Raw genomic sequence first — 21,536 nt, 5'->3', positions numbered from 1 at the left:
ATCTTCTTCCCTTCAGTCCCAATTTTAATTCCGGGAGCAAAAAGAAGTCCCAGGGAGCGACATCTGTTGAATATGGGAAATGTGAAGCAACAAGCACATTGATTTTTGCCACAGACTCTTTGATTGAGAATGCTGTGTCGGCAGGTGTGCTGTCTGGGGGCAAAATCCAGTTTTGGGTGTGTGACTTTACTGGCCATTTTTTCTGGATGCTTTCCGGTAGTTCAATGTAATATCACTGATTAACAGTTTGTCCATGGGGAACAAAGTCTTCAGGAGCAATCTGAACGCCGAAAAACGCAATCATTATTATCTCTTAAAAATCTGCCAAAATTGGTGGGAGAAGAAAAAAATTCACCCAAATCACGAACTCGACCGCAGCATAAAAAACAGAAATACGCACTCGATCAGCTTAGCATGATGCCACTCGGCAAAATGACTAACTAGACTGCAGACACACAATACCTACCAACATATTCAATACCTACAATGTAATCCTGTGCTTTGACTGATTCTGAGCCCATGTGTCATGAGACAATTTTATCGAAGATCAATAACACATCAGTAGTGCACCGAGTCACACATGTGCACCTAGTAGACAACTTCAGGGCTTGTCGTGGACTTGTGATTCCACCCTGAGCCATGGGTTGGTGCTGCCTTATAACGCTTCTCCTCTCCTTCCGTTGGCATATCAGGAGACCAACAAATCGATGGCATATAACATCACTTCCATTTCTAAGGCTCCTGGACACACCACTTCCACCTCATTGCCTTCATAACCAGCACCACCACAATCTTTCTCCAGTTAAATGTTAAACTTGCATCTATGAAGATGTTTCTCATGCTAAATAGTAAATCGTGTTTATCGTTTTTGCTCCATGATATATGGGGATTGCCTGAGGATGCCGCATCCCTTTATGCGTGTTCTCGTTTCCTTTAAAAACCAGATATAATAACCCAAAGAAGCATTTGAACCATGAGCACACTGGTCATGCAGTTCCACAAGTGCTTCTTGAACTGAACTGCTGAAGTCTTATTGTGAACAATGGCACCTCTTTGCCTCCATTGTTTTTCCACAATTTAAACAGCAAGTTGTTTGCTGTTGGTGACATTTACTTCCAGTGCTGAAAATCCTCAAATGTTAGTACCATACAGTTTTAAAAGTTGGGTTTTTTGATATATTTTTCCATACTGGTATACTGTGTAACCCTAAATTATGCAAGTAGAAGTGGCTGTTATGCCAAGAAATCCTAATGTACATAACACAGTTACACATGGGCTTTGTAAGAAAGCACTTCAACTTCTAATCACTGGGCTCATTTATGTACCATTCAGAAATAATAATAAAAAACACAAGCTACGGTATTTGAAGTTTACCAAAGGGTGGGATTAATGTTTATTAGCAGCAGATCCTGCAAAGTGGTGAACTAATGATTTTCTTCACTATCATTGTTTGTTTTTGGTATCTACTAATCTGCCTTCCATTTTTTAACTCTAAATGCAGTGCAGTCCACATGCAGTCAAAGCAACAGATGAATGTTATAAAAGAAGAACAACTCCTTTCTTTTCAGTTCCAACCACTACTTTATGACTCACCCTAGTAAACCGGCAACTCTACTGTCACTAAAGCTCCTCTTATGACCCATTGTGCTGCACCTCTAATGTGGTCAACACAATTGTTCCCGCATCCTGGACAGAGACAGACAGGTTCTCACGACAAATTGTTGACGGCCATTAATTAGGATAGGGGACCAGATGTTCTAAACTAGGAGAAGAAGACCTTTATAACCTCCTTAAATAAACTGAGGAGGACTGGCACCAGCCAGCAGGTGGTGTATGGCAGAGCTAGAGATAGAAAGAGCCACTATTGACAGCTGAGGAACAGAGAATTCACCACCACATCTGACTGTGTCTTATTAGGCTACGTGGCGGACTGAACAAATTGTGAAGAAATGGTATTGCGGGTTCCCAAGTATCAAATGGTGAGTCCTGTTTGGGGCTCAGGCAGTACACATTTAGTGTGCTAGCAAGTGACGGCCACAGTTGTGCTTAAAAATTAACTGATGGCAGCCATAAGCAGTCACTTAATGCAAAGATGGATCAGAACTCCAAGCCATTATGTTCATGTAAGTGGAGGAGAAAACACCTGCCAAGGAAATAATAGTCTTGTAACGTGGAGGAGATATTGGAGCAGCTTAGCTATTAGCTAAACAAAAATGCTTGATGGACTCAATGGTCTTCTCTCATTTGTCAGACGTCTTATGTTTTTATGTAAGGCACCTGAGAAAATCTCATATCAGCTCGTCTAGAACATCTGGTGGTGCCAAAAATATCAAATCAACAAGCCAAGCCGTGTTAGATGTGTTTGTTATACGAGTCTCAAGAGTGGGCTCCAGCAGTTAGGGAAGTGTGTTAAGCCAGTCTGTTCTTAGTGATCCCAGTCACATTAATGGTCCGTAACATCCTGTAGATGTGTGTGGGCTCACCGTGTGACTTGTCAGAAAACTTTGGATGTGCTAATCATGTCATTGAGCAGAAGCAATTATATGTGAGGCCTGTATCTAAAAGAAAAATCAGGTGAGTGGTGATAATTTAAAGAGTTATTTTATCTGGGTTAGAGTATCGGTCATGCTAATTAGATGCCTGGGAGTGAAACTCTCTGGTGTAAGGCTAAGGAACAAAATAATGAAGACTCACCCAGATTGGCCATAGGATGTCTGGGTAGCAAATAAGAGGAGATGAGTGGTTAAAAATAGAAGATAGGAGGACCTGAGCTGCATACGGAGCACCTGAAGAAAGTCTGTTATACGCGAAGAGAACTTTGAAATACAGATAGTGGAGTTAAGAATGCCAAAGAAGTACCTTGGGGTTCTGGGGAGTACCAGGGTTACAGCTATGCAGAGCCTTTTGATCTTTGTGATTTTAGGATTGCAGTCCTGGGGACCAGAGGTGCTCAATGAGCACCCCTGGAGAGCCTATAATGCCGAAGTGGCTTCTAGCAGTAACAAGCTGATGTGGGTTTGATGGGGAGCTGGTTGGCTGGGGGTCCACATCGTGCTACTAATTTTCCCAATTCCTAAATTTTCTCTTCTCTCTTGGGTTCACACAAGTGTCAGTGACTTTTCAACAGGGACCAGTGGTCCCACTAAGCTGCACGAGTGCACAATTGCACACATTTTTTGCTAGGTACCACGCTCTACACCCTTTGGTAATGCACCTACGGCTCCATGCGGGACTCCACTCCCTGTTTTCCACTTGCATGTTGGTACTTCTTGACACTGTATACTTTAACAACTCCATCTCTTGTGTAGTAGTGCTTCACACAGCTCGAAATTCAAAGGGGAATTTAAACAAACGGTTGTCAACAGTAAATACCATGGAATATTGATAGGGACCCCATTTTACAGGGCAATTTGAGGAGGGTGGGTTGAGGGTTGGGCACCTTGGGGGTAGGGCTTGTTGACTACTGCCAATTTCATTCATTCTGTGATTGCTGATTGTTGTTTTTTCTTATCTAAAAAAGAAATAATAACAAAGAATGAAAGCCTTGGGTATCTAGACCGGGGGTGGCCAACTCTGACCCCAGAGAGCCACAGTGGCTGCAGGTTTTTGTTCCAACCCAGTTGCTTAATTAGAACCCAATTGTCACCAATAACAGATCTTATTTAATTTCATAGCTTGTTCATGCTTTAACTTTACCATGTCATTTCATTCTTAAATCATAGATTTTTTTTCCTTTCTCGTGATACATGTATCATCCAAGTGATCCGAAGCCTAAAACAAATGAGTAATTTTCAGCTCTTCACTTTCTCTTTGGTTTCCTTCTGAGTACTTCATTAAACCAAACAGTGAATGATAGATGCACATGGGTGGAAATGAAGACAACTTAGATGGAGAACTGCTGGTTCCTTTGTCATTCGCATCTTATTGCTAACTAGCTGCCCACGTAGTAGTGAAACAGCTTTAAAAAAATCAATAAAAAAACAAAAAATGTAATTCTGGCCAAGCAGAAGGTAGGTAAACTCCAACATCAAACGTTGGCACTGTATCTGATCTTGTTCAGCTCTTACGAGACAGCATTCCCCGCGTGGAGAGAAAAGCATGTGGCCGTGATACCTCTGAGTTGCAACCGTCTAAAACACACGTAGCTCTAATCTCTCTCTCAAAAACGTCAAACGTTACTCCTTAGCAATCTCTAGATGATAATGTCTGTTGAACAAACAGGTATCGCAAGCAAAGTGTGGGCAAAGTACGCTCCAACACGTGGCGAGAGGTAGAGCGACTTGAATGGAGGCTGGCGCGTGAATGAGGAGGGCATGAAAATTTACAATACAAAGTGTTACATTAGAACATTAAAACAATCAGGACGAGAACAGGCCATTCAGCCCAACAAGCTCACCAATCCCATCCACTTATTTCTTCCAAAAAAACATCAAGTCAAGTTTTGAAAGCCCCTAAAGTCTTACTGTCTACAACACTACTTGGTAGCTTATTCTAAGCGTTTATCATTCTCGGCCCGCAGCCTCTCTCTTGGATTCACGCACAAATAAATTGGTACCACAAGTGAACTATAATGCTTAACGTGATAAGAGAAGTCGCAAAATCAACTGGAATGTTCAAGCAAATTATAGAAAAAAACCTGATCTAAATCCGTTAAGTAGTTCTCTTGTGAAAAGCAGACAGACATACTGGCAGACATACAGGCAGACAGACAGACAAACATTTTGGATAGATAGATAGATAGATAGATAGATAGATAGATAGATAGATAGATAGATAGATAGATAGATAGATAGATAGATAATGTAAAAGGCACTATATAATAGATAGATAGATAGATAGATAGATAGATAGATAGATAGATAGATAGATAGATAGATAGATAGATAGATAGATAGATAGATAGATAGATAGATAAAAAATGTAAAAGGCACTATATAATAGATAGATAGATAGATAGATAGATAGATAGATAGATAGATAGATAGATAGATAGATAGATAGATAGATAGATAGATAGATTAAAAAATGTAAAAGGCACTATATAATAGATAGATAGATAGATAGATAGATAGATAGATAGATAGATAGATAGATAGATAGATAGATAGATAGATAGATAGATAGATAGATAGATAGATAGATAGATAGATAGATAGATAGACAAAAAATGTAAAAGGCACTATATAATAGATAGATAGATAGATAGATAGATAGATAGATAGATAGATAGATAGATAGATAGATAGATAGATGAAAAATGTAAAAGGCACTATATAATAGATAGATAGATAGATAGATAGATAGATAGATAGATAGATAGATAGATAGATAGATAGATAGATAGATACATAGATAGATAGATAGATAGATAGATAAAAAATGTAAAAGGCACTATATAATAGATAGATAGATAGATAGATAGATAGATAGATAGATAGATAGATAGATAGATAGATAGATAGATAGATAGATAGATGTAAAAGCACTATATAACAGATAGATAGATAGATAGATAGATAGATAGATAGATAGATAGATAGATAGATAGATAGATAGATAGATAGATAGATAGATAGATAGATAGATAGATATAGAGCAGTTAAAACAATGAATACAGCTGTTTAAGATTAAAATAAGAAATTAGGGATTCAAAATCTTAACAAGTGACACAACTAATATGAAACAGAAAAACGTCACTTGAGCAATAAGTGCTTCATCAGCAATGAATGATTTCCCATGAAGCAACCGGGTTGGAACAAAAGCCCAAAGCCACTGCTCAGCCCTGATTTCAAGGGTCTGAGTCTTAAATGGCAAATTAATCAAATAAAGTTTATCAGTAGCAAAAACTAGTCACTAATTAAGAAAATGTTTAGAATGAAAACCTGTAGCCGCTGTGGCTGTCCAGGATCGGAGTTGGCCTATAGACTGGGTGAGTCTAGGCAACTACAAGGAACCAACAAAGCACAGAAGGAATCATTTTGGATGAGGGAGTCCAAGTGTTGCGTCTGGGCCTAGGAGGCAACAGATGGGGAGGCAGAGAGGTAGGAAACGCCAGCTGAGGTCTGGGTGCCTGGGTATCACATAAACAAGGGATGTGATTTTGAGATCAAAGGGAAAGATAGAAATGGAGAAGAACCCTGCCTGAGATTTAAATGTCTGGATACAATACACGAAATGAATGCGGTTTTGGGATAGCAACTTGGGGGACCTTGGGTGCCAAGGCAGGACCTAGGAGGAGTCTGTAAGAAAGCCTAGGATGTCAGTGGAACACAGGCGCAATGTCTGGGATGCGTGGAGTCAACAAGGAGCCTGCACTGCCAGCATTGCATTTCGGAAGACAGACAAGTGGCAAGGGTGATTCTGGGCATGCACCTTAGGAGAGACACTAGGTACAAGGTAAGGTACATCTACAACACTTACAAAGACCCTGGGGGAGCAAAGAATGCCAGCAGGCACTAAGATCATAGAGAAACACTTTGGGTGGGCACTCAGAGCCAAGCCTGGTGTGCGCCAGCATGAATACCCAGCAACAAGCTGAAGGGGCAGCAGAGGCTCAACGAGCAATTGGATAATCTTTTGAAAAGACAAGATGTTGATTACGGGTGCAATGTAAGCTAAGTTAAAAAGAAAAGATGAAAGCTTTGTGAGATGAGTGGCAAAGGAGCGGGCGCAACGACGTCTCCATGGTAGTTAATTGCATTAAAAGCTATTTAATGGCTTCATGAATGCTAATGAATATGATTCTGCTTTTCTAGAGCAACCTGTACGTTCCTCAGATAAAAAAAAAAAGAATCAAAGTGAGACAAGGAGGAAGCTGCAAAGTGTATCTGTTTCAACAATCTGGAATCTTAGCCATATTTTAGTGAAGCTTTTGAAGTCATCAATGTAACGTGTCAGACAAAGTATGGCACATTGTCTGTGTGCGGCATTAGCTGAAGGTCATTGCGCTATGTCGTGTGACTGGCTGTCCCCCAGACCTGCCACTTTGTTAAAATTAGGGTGACTGCTGTGCCTGATAGTGTAAGGGCACGAGGGGCATGCCAGCTGCAATTCATGTGAGGATGGGGCAAAATGATGGGCATAGTCCCTCTGTTTACTTTGTGTTTCTACCATCCATTTAGCGAACCAATGATGTAAACCTGCTTAAATCAAATCAGGATCACAGGGACAACAGCCTGTCACAGTAACACTGGCAAGAAGAAACTCTAAACAGGGTGGCAGTCCATTTTAGGAAATACCCACACAGTGATAATTTATAATGCACACAAAACCGGGGGGTATATGTTAAAATTATACAAAGTTATTGTCTGTCTGTATACCTGCATTGTTATCGGCATTGTTATCACTCTTTAATGTAATATTGTTCTTTATCAGTATGCTTCTGCTGGAGTATGTGAATTTCCCCTTGGGATTAATAAAGTATCTATCTATCTATCTATCTATCTATCTATCTATCTATCTATCTATCTATCTATCTATCTATCTATCTATCTATCTATCTATCTATCTATCTATCTATCTATCTATCTATCTATCTATCTATCTATCTATCTATCTATCTATCTATCTATCTATCTATTATATAGTGCCTTTTACATTATCTATCTATCTATCTATCTATCTATCTATCTATCTATCTATCTATCTATCTATCTATCTATCTATCTATCTATCTATCTATCTATCTATCTATCTATCTATCTATCTATCTATCTATCTATCTATGTGTGTGTGATGGTAGCCGAGGGTCATTGTGGTTTGTTCTGTGACCAACTGTCCATCTGAAGGAAAACCAAGAGAAAAACTTACACATGTACACGGAAAGCATTCCAGCTTTTCTCAGGAACTGGGATTCAAAACCCGGAGGCAGTGTCACTATCCACTGTGCCACCATGTCCGCTTTGTCAAATTCAGCATAGTGGGTAGTGGAGCCCTGATGAACCATGTCAGCTCATCCCTGGATGGACTGCCAGCCCCTCACAGAACACATTCACTAACAATCAAACCAGGCCCGTTTGGAGCTGCCAGTTAGCACACCATAAATATGTTTGGGATTAGGAAGGAGAAAAGGGATTTCCCTGAGAAAAAAAAAAACCCTGGACACATGGAGACTGAACAGAGAAAGTGGCCAGGCTCAACATGGACTCACTCTTCCAGTGCCACTTTCAATTTTTTGATAAAACACAAAGAATCCTGAATTCTGAGTATCCAGCAGACATCATTTCACGGTTGCTAAGTTACATGTGCTCATAAAGGCGCTATAAAGTGTAGAGGTGTCACTTACACTGCACTATGAGCTCCACAATTGCTTCCCGCGGTTTCACATTAAAGCCGTTGTACTGGCTGGTTTGGCAGCGGTAGGATCCAGTCATTTCACGGGAGACGTTGACAATGCGCAGGATGCCATCGTAACTCTCCATCTGCATGGAGCCATCGGGCATGGGCACCTCTTTGTCAGCCCGGGACCAAAGGATGATGGGCTTGGGTTTCCCTGACACCAGGCATTGCAGCTCCACTGTGTCACCTTCCCGAGTCACCAACGGGGACTTTCCTCTGGGGATTGTCAGGTTGGGCGGCACTGAGAAGAAGAAGAAGAACAAGAAGAAGAGCAAGAGATGAGTTTATATAGCAAGTTGAAAATGCTGAGCATGCTGGGAATGATGGGGACAATTGGACAATTGAAACTCTGCCCTTCTCATCTTTTCATCCATTCATTTTTAAACCCATTTACTACACTTATATGGTTTTTATGGAGCTGGAGCCTGTCCCAGCCGCACTGGGCACAAGGGTAATTCCATGTCAAATCACCACACTTTTGGACCTCATCGTCACAGATTTTAACGCAACTTGGCATGCTGATTTGGTCATACAGTAGGAGTAACCCATGGAACTGAATTTGCATGTGTCTTGGATCAATATTATGGAAGACTTATTGGGGGGAAGCTGGTTATGACTTTGACTGGCTATATCTCCTATGTACACACGTGTGCGCATGGGAGGCAGATAGAAGGACTAAAAGAAGGTAATTCCACACCAGGCCAGGAGGTGGCAGGTTGCAGTAAACCTTTCCCTTTTACCTCTGCAGATCAGACATGGGAAATTCTGCCTGATTCTAACAACATCATCTGCGATTCCGGCCTGATGACATCACTTCCAGTTCGGCCATCATGAACATGACTTCCGGCTCCGGCCCCTAGATGACATCACTTCTGCCGACCCGCTTTAAAAGCAAGACAACCTCCACTCGTATTCAGTTCTGTTTTGGACTCAACCTGTACACTTCTGTGTTGCCAAATCTCAATTCTTGCAGCCTTATACAAGTATATGGGTGACTGTCCCAAACCTCTCTTGGTTTCAAGGTCTATTTTACACTCCCTAAATCTAAGTTTTAAAGCTCTTTTCCAGCTCTATATTTGTGTAAATACTAGGTTATCCCCAAAATGAAAAACTATCATGTTATGAGTGATTATAATAATAAAAATCAAATCACGAAAAAAACTATATTTTAAAATTGGCCACTGTTTTTACTAAAGACATCTTATAATGTCATTTGGTCTTTGGTTTTTGAGTCATTGCTGACCTATCCTTACTTATAGGTGGCACCACAAGGTTTCATATCACTAATGGACCTTTTTCATAACAGCCATATTGACATGAGATAGTATGGCAAGCACTGGTGTAAGTAATGGCATTAATTAAGGTTCATTCAAATTTGTGATGATGAGGTCCAAAAGTTGGATGATTTGGCATGGAATTACCATCAGCTAATCCTGAACAGTGTGCCAGGCCAGTTATTTTGTCCTAGCAAGTTGCTATTCTACGGGGGAAAAAAAAAATTGCCTTTGCATACATCTTCAAGATGGCGTCACGTGCCTGTTCTGCTCATGATTACCATTTCCAAATTACTGGCAAGTCCGCATGTCCACTGTGGGGATTCCACTATGATCACAGTCACACTATGGCACAAACAGACACACTGCCATCCATTGCTGGTTCACTCAGGGCAAACAGTAATGAAAGCCAGTCTGGAAAGTAGGCTTTCTAGGGTGTTGACTAGAAAGTTATGACCTTATTTTCCACATGTGCACATCTGCTGTGCCCCCATTTTAAATGATCCCATCAGTCCATATTAGGAATGATGATGTCAGCTTGCCCCACCTTCTCAGACAATAGCCACACCCCTTACACAAGTAACATACAAAAATAAAATTGACGATGGATGAGGTGGCCTGGAAGTAGTGTCCCACCAGGGAGAGGTCAGCTATCCCACCTTGGCACCCTCCTCATAAGAGAAAATTTAAGACAGATGTTTGTGACTCATAACTCAATTCAGATAAATGAGCAGATGTCCACATGGGGGTTTGACAATTATTTCCTTATAAATTATTCAGATCATGGTGACTTACTTAGTGCGGGCACTTCAGGAGTATGAGGAAATCTCATGGCACTCAGAAAGGAATGGGGACGTGTGCATACACACTCAGATGAGCTTACTACTCCTGCACACACACACTCAGCAGAAGACGCTGAGCAGAAGAACACCAGCTTGCTGGCACACACTCTGGCACAAGGACACCGGCTGTCCACTGCCTTGTCACCAAATTTGATGCCAAGGCATTTAGAGGCTCATCCCAAAGTATCAATATTGTTTTCAAGGTCATGGCTCCTGGGACCAGGGTTCAATTCGCAACCATCTATGAGGAGTCTGCACATTCTAAATCATGCCTGGGTGGGTTTCCTCCCATGTCTGAGCACAGTAGGCTTACATTTACTAGTCAACTAAGTATATCCTGGGACAAGATGGCACCCATCTAGAGGCTGGTGTCAGTTGTTGTCCTGTAGTGGACACAACAAGGTCCAAAAATGGATAGTTGGGTGGGTGAATGAATCAACTTCCAGTCCAGGATAGGCTTAAAGAAAAGTAAGGGATTCTGAAAATGGACATACGTATGGACTATCTTTGGGTGGAATGATCTTGTCACTCACCTTGTCTTATATTCTTTTTTGCTTTTAAAAGCACCTTCTAAAAAACACGACTGCAGTTGATGCCATCTGTTTTTTAAAGCTTTTTTGCATCTGCAAACTCATGTGACATATTTGACTGGTCGTGAATGGGGCTGAAGTATGGGCTGTTGGACTGAATGACTAAGCAATGGATAGACAGGGATGAATAGATGGAAGGAGCACAGATGGATGGATGGATTGATCGAGTGTTGAATTCATTGAGTAATGGATGAATGAAGAGATACATCGATTGATGGATTGAATAAGTGATAGAGTGATGGAAGAATGCATTGATCGACAGAAATACAAAAGAATGGATGGCTTTATTAAGTTACTTGAGTGATGGGTCAATGGAAGGATAAGAGAATGGATTCATTCACTGGCCGATTGACTGACGGATGGGTGAATCCTTGGATTGAATGTGTGGTGAATGGATTGATTAATGAAAGGGTTAATGTGTGCATGCACTGAGCGACTAATGGAATGATGAGTAGATAGACTGATGGATTGATTCATTATGAAATGATGGATGCCTCGATAGATGGATGGATTTACGGCTGAATGCATTGATTGACTTTGTGGTGGATGGATTGATTAATGAATGGGTAAATGGATACATAAAACTGAGGGAGTGATGGAGTGATGGATGGGTGGACTGACTGATGGATTGATTTATTGTGAAATAATGAATGTGTAGACGGATAGATGGATGGATTAATGGATGAATGCACAGGATGACTGTGTGTGGGGGTGGTGGATTGATCAATAAATGAGTGAATAGATACATGAACCGAGAGACTGATGGATGGGTAGACTGATGGACTGACCCATTGTGAAATGATGAATGTGTAGATGGATAGATGGATGGATTTATGGATGAATGCATTCATTGACTATGTGATGGGTGGATTGCTTAATGAATGAGTGAATGGATACATGAACTGAGAGACTGATGGATGGGTAGACTGATGGATTGATCCATTGTGAAATGATGAATGTGTAGATGGATAGATGGATGGGTTTATGGATGAATGCATTCTTTGACTATGTGATGGGTGGATTGCTTAACGAATGAGTGAATGGATACATGAACTGAGAGACTGATGGATGGGTAGACTGATGGATTGATCCATTGTGAAATGATGAATGTGTAGACGGATAGATGGATGGATTTATGGATGAATGCATTCATTGACTATGTGATGGGTGGATTGCTTAATGAATGGGTGAGCGAATGGATGCATGCATTGAGTAAACGAATGACGGATTGATGGATTGATTCATTGTCTAGAAGGGTAGATGGATCAATGGATGGATCAAATGTATTGATTTACATTGGGTTGATGGATGAATAGATGAATGGATGCGTGTCCTGAGTGAAAGGTGGGGTGATGGATGGACACATGGGGAGATAGATCGATTGATGGATGGACTGATTCATGGTGAAATGATGGATGTATAGATGGATTGATGGAATTAATGGATGAATGCATTGATTGACTGTGGGGCGGATGGGTTGATTCATGAATGGTAAAGGAGGTATGCATTGAGTGACTGAAGGATGTATGGAAGGACGGATGGACAGAGTGATTCACTGTGAAATGAATGATGGAAGGTGCTGCAGAATGTGTACTAATTAATTGAGTGATGGATGGATGGACCAATTACTAGTGGGATTTCTTCATTAAAGCCTGAAAAGCCCTCTTTTCTCTGCACGTAAGTTCTAGCCGTCAGGTTCCCAGCTCCAATCTGGCCTATGCCACCTACGGATGTGAGAAAGCTAAAGCATTAAGACAACCTCCTCTTCAGACTTAGGGTTATCATATCCTTTTCTCTTTCACCCCTTGAGGGTACAAGTCCATAAACACTTACTGCATGTCTGCCTATCACACCCAGTGGACCTTTCATCCTGCTGTATTCTTCATTTATTCAGTTCACCTGATGGTGCCTACTTGTGCCCTCACTGCTGCCACTTTTCTTCTTGGTAACCCCAGAGGTGTTGCCCGACAGACACAAGCTCCACGTTCTTAATGTAGACCAGATGGGTGCCCTTCTCAGGTTTTCTTTACAGGGGATAACAGGACAATATGGTTAGCATTAGATGTCACCCATATTGGTCTAAAGGTCTGACCACCTCTAGAGGGTAGAAGTTGTGCTATAAATTAAGTTCCAGTCACACAGTAGAGGGTAACACCATACATTATTATGTAGGAAGTAGGAGTGATGCTTTGGGGTCAACCTTACCTCAAATAAGCAAAAAGTGAGGTGGTCAATGAGACAGATGGAGATTATCAACATCCAGGTAAGCTGGTCTAGAGACACCTGGTTACGTGTGTAGTTTCCTGAGCGTCTTTACTCCTTGACATATCCAACATGGGTCTCTCACACACACACACACACACGCACACGCACACACACACACACACACACACACACACACACACACACACACATGGCTGTCAAGGTGCCCATTTTCTTTTTAATTTTGCATAAGAGGCAGCCCAGTTCACAGGATGCAGACAATTTGCAGAGTTGCACTGCAGCGCGACATGTGGCGGCCCCCGGGTTTCCATGGCAACTGGCCTCTAAACATGATGCGGCTGCACTGCTTTGATTTACAGGAACCGAGATGAAATGTGAAAACACTGAAAAGCAACATTTCTGTCAGAGATTATTTATTTATGTCGGCACTTGATGTCTTTCTGTCGGCTTGATTCACCTTTGATTATTCGGCACAGTAAGCGGCCCACCCAGCGTGGAGGAATACAGGCAAGTGAGTTCCGTCAGGTAGTCTGTCAGTTTGTCCTCACCGTATGAATTCAAACCTGAGGGAGGAGAGTGTGAAGTGGCCATTTCACACTAACAAACAAAGAAATGAAGGGGATGGTAGAGGAAGGGGTCCCCAGATATCCCACTGCAAGCCTTGAAGAGCTCACTCTGTGAGGTGTGAGTGATACAAGTAAGACATGACTAGAATCTTTCTAAAGTGAGGAATCTGGTGATCAATTCAGCTGCAAGAGCTCATGAGGAAACGTGTGTCTGAAGACCTCCATCAAGCTCCAGAAGAAACACTGAGAGGACAACTAGAACTTGTGTGACTAGCTAATGGGACCCTCTGACTGGTACCTCCCCAGTAGGACACACACACCGAGAAGCTTGTGGATGCACTCACCAGTGGTGGAGGAGATATTCACATCGATGCTGATGTCCGGGATTCCTCCGCCCTTCAGCGATGCCATGCATGTATAGGTGCCAAAGTCAGTGAACTTCAGGTCAATTATGTCCAGGTTGGTAGTACCAGGGGATACATCTGGGTCAGTCTGAGTAATGACCATCCTTTCTGAGCTGCGTAGCGGACGGCCATTCTTCAGCCAGCTGAAGGCCAGCTCCTCCGGTGGAGTGGCTTCCACTTGGCAGGAAATCTTCACCTCGCGGCCAATCTGGATGTTGTCATCATTGTGGTAGGGGTCCGGAGTGATCCAGAAGCGTCCCTTTTTCAGAGCTGTGAGGGGAAAAATAAAAAGTTGAGGTTGTGGGGCACAAGTAGCCACTGAACACCACCCTCCAGCCCCCTTTCCATATTGTTTCATGCTGCTGTGGTCACTCAAGGGGCCAGTATGGAAACATGGACTACTTGAACCATGATAAGCCCATTACCACATTTGGGGTGACTCAAGGACCAATTCAACTCGCAAATGTACTGTATATTGACACAGATGTAGAGCAGAGCCCCTCTTTTGTTCACGCACATTACTGCATTTTATTGTCCCACCCTTACTTTGAGATTCCAAAGCTCATTTCCCACCATTCCTCCCTCCATTTTGTTTTGCTTATCACCATTAAACATCAACCTCAAGTCAATAGGTAGAAAGGCTAAGGGGTGGGGGGGGGGCACCCATTTCCTATTGCAGAGCTGTGTAAATACGTGTGCGTGGGTGTGCGTGGGTGTGTGTGTGCGTGCGTGTGTGTGCGTGACGGCAGGTGTGTGTCAACCTGGCTGACCAGGTCCTGTTTGAACTGGAATTCTATGACTGAGCTGTAAATGGATTTCACAAAGTAACCCCACAGGCTGGCCTAGAGACAGCAGTTCTGAACTTTGCACCACCATTCAGACGTCAAATCTGCTGTTGCTTAATAAGCAGAACTGTGTGACATTGTGACTCTTAACAATCCCAGTAGGAAAACCCCTGATGGTGATCCAGGAAGGTGCAAAGCGTCAGGTGTGAGCGATACAAGTGATGTATGACAGTCACATGACTGTGCTCAGTATTAGAGTGATGTAGGACAGTCACATGACTGTGCTCAGTATTACAAGTGATGTAGGACAGTCACATGACTGTGCTCAGTACTACAAGTGATGTAGGACAGTCACATGACCGTGCTCAGTATTAGAGTGATGTAGGACAGTCACATGACCGTGCTCAGTATTACAAGTGATGCAGGACAGTCACATGACCATGCTCAGTATTACAAGTGATGTAGGACAGTCACATGACTGTGCTCAGTACTACAAGTGATGTAGGACAGTCACATGACCGTGCTCAGTATTAGAGTGATGTAGGACAGTCACATGACCGTGCTCAGTATTACAAGTGATGCAGGACAGTCACATGACTGTGCTCAGTATTAGAGTGATGTAGGACAGTCACATGACCATGCTCAGTATTAGAGTGATGTAGGACAGTCACATGACCATGCCCAGTGTTCTTTGGATGAGAAATTGCAGTTGTCGGATGGTCTGTCAAATGACTGGACCTGGGCAGCCATTATGATGTAAAATTCCAAGATGCAAATGTGAAGCTCATTATCCAATCCATACAGCGCCTTTTCAAACACAAGTATATAGATGTCTAGTGGCAGTCAGGATGCCTTGTGGGCTTAAGGAGTATAACATGAAGGTTCAATGACAGTCACACCAGAGGCCCATCCACCTGCTGCTGCCTTTGCAGTAAGGAGACTGTGGAAGATTGTGGGTTCGCTTCCCGGTTCCTCCCTGTGTGGATAGCGCTTTGAGTACTGAGAAAAGCGCTATATAAATTGAATGAATTATTATTATTATTATCTCTGAGTTTACCCCTTACCAGGGATGGCTGGATGGTATTGATGGCGCTGGGGAAATTGAGAAACCTTGGAGGGGTAGCACAGCTGGTATACACACAGCACACACAGCCACTGCCTCATAACTCTAGAGACCCACAGTCAGGTCCCAGCGGGGTCACCGTCTGTGTGGAATTTTCTCGTTCTCTCCATCTCCAGGGGGTTTTCTCTGGTCATCATGGTTTCCTCCAGCTTCCCAAACTCAAGATCAGACATCTTCTAAATCAGTGGTTTGTAAGTTCAGCCCGGAGGTTGCCCTGTGGCTGCAGGTCCTTTTTACCTTTAATTCACCTCATTATTTAATTAGCTGTCTCTTTATTTGTTTTATCTGCATTCAGTGTTAGATTTGCATTTATACAAATTAAAAAATATGATATGAACAGAATGTTTAAGTGTCATTTTCTTTTTTAGTAGAGCTTGCTTTTTTAATTATATCTGAATACTGACAATTAACGGCAGGCATAGCAGTCGCCAGGGCAAGTGGCACTGCCTGCTAAAGGGCAGCTGTTTAAGTGTTGTGTGCTTATTAGTGAATTATGTCATAAATAACCCAAAACATTTTACAAGAACATAACACCAAAAAGCAAAAAAACATTGGTCTGCATTTAAATTCCTGCTTCATTCAATAAAAGAAACTGCCAGGTTGTAATTTCTGAACTGACAGAAACACAAACACTGGAAAGTGATATCACACATCATTTGATTGGAGTGTTGGGGGGCTTACAGGACTGAACACAGCCTCACATTTGATTTTGCCAGGTTGGGGACTGTGCAATCAAACCAATGTTGTGTCCTAAGCAGGCCCGGTCTTAGGTATTATGGGGCCCTAGGCAAAAGGGGGGTCCAGGGGCCCCCCTCAGGGAGCCCCTGGAAGCTCTGTGAAATGCGTGAAAATTAGACCAAGGAGTCGATCCGGGGCCCCCCGGACGCCGGGGCCCTAGGCGGTCGCCTACTTCACCTATGCCTAAGGCCGGGCCTGATCGGGACAAATAATGTTGTAGTATATTTAAGTATATATGACAATTGCTCACTCGGACAATTTGTTTTGGGGGCCCCCAAGAAGGCGGGGGCCCTAAGCTATAGCTTGTGTAGCTTATACGTAAATCCTGTACTGGTCCTAAGCATGGAAAGGATGGCTTTTGAAAATAGATGGTAAGCTGGAGAACGTCTCCTGACTGGGACATCGTCTATGACGACTTCACTACGCTTGGCTTTCATGGGTGAAATCTAGCAGGATGGGGCTGGGCCAAAATCAGACATCGTGCACAAATTGATACAAACTCACATACATACACGTGCATGTGTAGCAAGGTGTGATCCGTCTTTTAGTAATTTTTTTTTAGTTACGAACGTCCCCAAAATCAATCGTTGTAGTAAATAGTAGCAATCATATGTTGTAGTCTGGGCAGTAATTAATGTTACACCTCACAGACCAATACACGTGCGCGCGCGAATCAGATGGGCACGCAGATCGGGTAGCGACACACCGCGTGTCAGGACAAACAGCAAGCCATGAAGACCAAGGAACTCTCTGTAGTCCTCTGTGTTTAAATTGTGGTGAGGCACAGATCAGGGCCAACCTTGGTAACTGGGTGAGAAGAGCCTTGGTGAGGGAGGTGATCAAGACCCAAATGGTCACTCTCACAGAACATCAGAAATCCTCTGCTGAGATGGCAGAAGCTGTCAGAAGGACGACCATCTCAGTGGCACTTCATCAATTAGATTTGTGGTAGAGTGACTAGGCAGAAGCCAATCTTGAGTAAAAGGCACATGACAGTCTAAAAGACACTAAGAGCATGAGGGAAAAGACTCTCTGGTCTGATGAGACAAAAATTGAACTCATTGGGTAGAACTCTAAGTACCATGTCTGGAGAAGACCAGGCAGGCACTGCTCATCACCTGCCTGATACCATCCCTATGATGAAGCATGGTGGTGGCAGCATTACGCTGCGGTGCTGTTTCTTAGTGGCAGGGGCTGAGAGACTGAAGAATGAACCTGCTCCTGAGTGCAGAAGACCTCAAACTGGGGTGATGCCTCACCTTCCAGCATGACAACGGACTGAAGCATACTGGAGGGGCTTCAGGACAAGTCTGTCACTGACCGTCAGTGGCCCAGCCAAAGTCCAGACTGACATAGAACATCTGTGGAGAGACCTAAAGATGGGAGTTCATAGACACTTCCCATCCAGTCTAATAGAGCCTGAGAGGATCTGTCAGGAAGAATGGGATCAACTGCCCAAATCTAGGTGTGCAAAGCTTGTACTGAGACTTACACAAGAAGACTCGAAACTGGACTGCTCCCAAAGGGGTTTCTACTAAGTGCTTCTATGAGTGAGAGATTTCATTTTTTGATTTTTAATAAAGTTGTAAACATTTTTGAAAACATGTTTTCACTAAATTCTTATGGGTTTTTGAGGTAGATAGATAGGCAAAAATGGCAAATGTACCCATTTAAAAGGTAATTTACAACACAGTGAAGTGTGCAAAAAGTGAAGGAATCTCAACACCTTTTGAATCCATTGTATAACTAAGCTACATACACCCCCATATATATATATGTATCTTTTTTAAAAAGACCCTGCATTTTGTGAAGGCGTTAAAAAGGAGCCATTATTGTTAAGCAGACATACATTTGTGGTCATAATGTCTGGACCATACACACACCTGGTAAAAGAGAGTTGCATGATGGGCAAAGCTAAATGCTAAATAAAGGCTATGCAAGGGGACGAAGTGGCAGAATGCCAGTCGCTAACAAAGAATGAGCAGTTGTGTGCCAACATGAATCTGATAGAGAAAGTAGGGAGGAACATACGCCGTTAATGGCCACTTGCAAAATGAGAAGAAAGAATTGAGGAATGGAAACATCAAGGCCACCATGCTCTTTTTTTTCTCTTGGCTACTATTACTGTATACTTGCATCAGGAAGTATTGCCCTTTCTAATCTGTCCATGCCATTTTGGGGTCTACACCCCAGTAGAAGGTGATGCACAGTGGACAGAAAACCATCATGTGACCCCTTTGCCCACAAGAAGACATAAAAAGCTTAAAAATACAAGAAGAATAAGCAAAGTGTCAATAAGGGTCCCTGGCAGGTTGCCCGCTCTCTGTCCTGGTCTGGGTCTCAGTGTCCCTTTCATCTGTGTCCACACCGCAGCCCCCTAAAAATGAGCGAAGCAGCAAAGGGCACAGAGTGGACTGGGACATCTGGGCAGCACAAGGGAAGGTCAAATACTTGTAGATTGTCTTAAAGCTAGTCTGAAAAGAAATCTCGATGTGCCCAAAGGGCATCTGTCTGCAAAGCTTAGCATAACAGAGAGACTTGCAGATCAGAAAATCTATGGAAATTTTATTAAGGGAAATTCATAAATTATTTAGCCCCAGATTTGATAAGAGCTGATTTACAAGATGGCCTAGGGCTCTGACAAACAGCGCATCTGCAATTACTGCCACCGTCGCTTGTCCATGTGTAGACAGGACTCATGTCTGGCAGGCAGCAGGGGGCATCTCTGTACCGTTACAACAGAGGGACAGTTTGGGAATGCCAAAGAGATTCATCAGAGTTATCTAGCAGAAAGCAGAGCTGAAAAATAAATAAAGGAATACTGAGGAAACAAAAAGCACAATTCAAGATGAATAGATAACAAAATAAAGGAAACGCCTGCATGAATTGTATTAATGGGACACTGGGCCATCATGAAGTGACCAAAACGCTTCACCTTGACCACAGTATCCATCTCTAGGATGTGTCCTCCTATTATCACCTTAGTCTGACATTTGCTGTCATATGATTTCCAAGTTTTTCCATTCCCTTCAACACCATGGTCAAGGGGTTCAGTCCTGCATCCATGATCACCGCTCCATAACATCATCCACTTAGCCACTGATCAAGCAAGCTGAGCCATTAATTAGTGATGGGTGATTCATGAACGATTTGTTGTTTTAACACAACTTTTTTTCAGTGAATCATGGGAACAATTCCCGAGCTGAATGAATCGATTTTGTACATGTGTAATGTACGCATGTGTAATGCCATCCGCCTCTTTTGTTCACATGTTCAAATACCGCCTGTCTGATTCATGATTCTTTCTAGTTAGAACTGAGCGAATCAGAACTTTGTTATTGATCATTTTGTCACATGATTCTTGTTCATTTGATTTGTTCAGAACAAGTCACATGATTCTTGTTCATTTGATTCATGAGCCCTACACAACAAAGAATATTATGACTCTTGTTTATTTGATTCGCATTTTCCAAGAACGAGTCTCATGGTTCTCATTCATTTGATTCAAGAATGAATCATTACTAGAGAACAAGCTACACTTGTGATTCTGCAACATAATATATTATTTTAATTATGCATCTTAAATGTTATTATGCTTTATGAATCGGGACAAATGCATATTAATTATTATAATTTTAAATGCAGAATTAATTATACATACAGGGCGGCACGGTGGCGCAGTGGTAGCGCTGCTGCCTCGCAGTTAGGAGACCCGGGTTCGCTTCCTGGGTCCTACCTGCGTGGAGTTTGCATGTTCTCCCCATGTCTGCGTGGGTTTCCTCCGGGCGCTCCGGTTTCCTCCCACAGTCCAAAGACATGCTGGTTAGGTGGATTGGCGATTCTAAATTGGCCCTAGTGTGTGTGCTTGGTGTGTTTGTGTGTCCTGTGGTGGGTTGGCACCCTGCCCAGGATTGGTTCCTGCCTTGTGCCCTGTGTTGGCTGGGATTGGCTCCAGCAGACCCCCGTGACCCTGTGTTCGGATTCAGCGGGTTGGAAAATGGATGGATGGATTATACAGACATACATCCATCCATCCATTTCCCAACCCGCTGAATCCGAACACAGGGTCACGGGGGTCTGCTGGAGCCAATCCCAGCCAACACAGGGCACAAGGCAGGAAACAATCCTGGGCAGGGTGCCAACCCACCGCAGGACACACACAAACACACCCACACACCAAGCACACACTAGGGCCAATTTAGAATCGCCAATCCACCTAACCTGCATGTCTTTGGAATGTGGGAGGAAACCGGAGCGCCCGGAGGAAACCCACGCAGACACGGGGAGAACATGCAAAGTCCACGCAGGGAGGACCCGGGAATCGAACCCAGGTCCCCAGATCTCCCAACTGCGAGGCAGCAGCGCTACCCACTGCGCCACCGTGCCGCCCCATAGACATACAGTATATATAAAATAATGTATGAAGTATTAAATTAAATATTTGCAATGCAACCAGGTTTCCCATGTGTGCAAGTCTCTAATCCTATAAATCAGTAGTTCTTAAAAATTTTTCTTGCGACTTGTAAACATGTCACATGAATCTTGTTTATTTGATTTATGAACAAGTCTCACAATTCTCATTCATTTGATTCACAAATTGTTACTAGAGAACCAGTCAAACGATTACCATGCTTTTGATATACAAAGAAATCCC

General features: G+C 42.7%; 1 protein-coding gene across 4 annotated transcripts in view; it reads right to left on the bottom strand.

Moving 5' to 3' along the window:
- mdga2a (MAM domain containing glycosylphosphatidylinositol anchor 2a) overlaps positions 1–21,536 on the bottom strand; it is a 379,952-nt gene that overhangs the window by 117,489 nt on the left and 240,927 nt on the right. For all 4 annotated transcript variants that reach the window (XM_028821620.2, XM_028821618.2, XM_028821621.2 and 1 more), the window contains exons 7-8: positions 14,177–14,506; positions 8,285–8,578 (exon numbers count right to left, since the gene is read on the bottom strand). In XM_028821620.2, coding sequence (XP_028677453.1) covers positions 8,285–8,578; positions 14,177–14,506 — 624 coding nt within the window. The remainder of the gene's footprint in view (positions 1–8,284; positions 8,579–14,176; positions 14,507–21,536) is intronic.

This window comes from Erpetoichthys calabaricus, chromosome 16 (genome assembly GCF_900747795.2).
Source record: "Erpetoichthys calabaricus chromosome 16, fErpCal1.3, whole genome shotgun sequence".
In the NCBI taxonomy this organism is placed as follows: Eukaryota; Metazoa; Chordata; class Cladistia; order Polypteriformes; family Polypteridae; genus Erpetoichthys; species Erpetoichthys calabaricus.
This window is presented reverse-complemented; position numbering and strand designations above follow the sequence as displayed.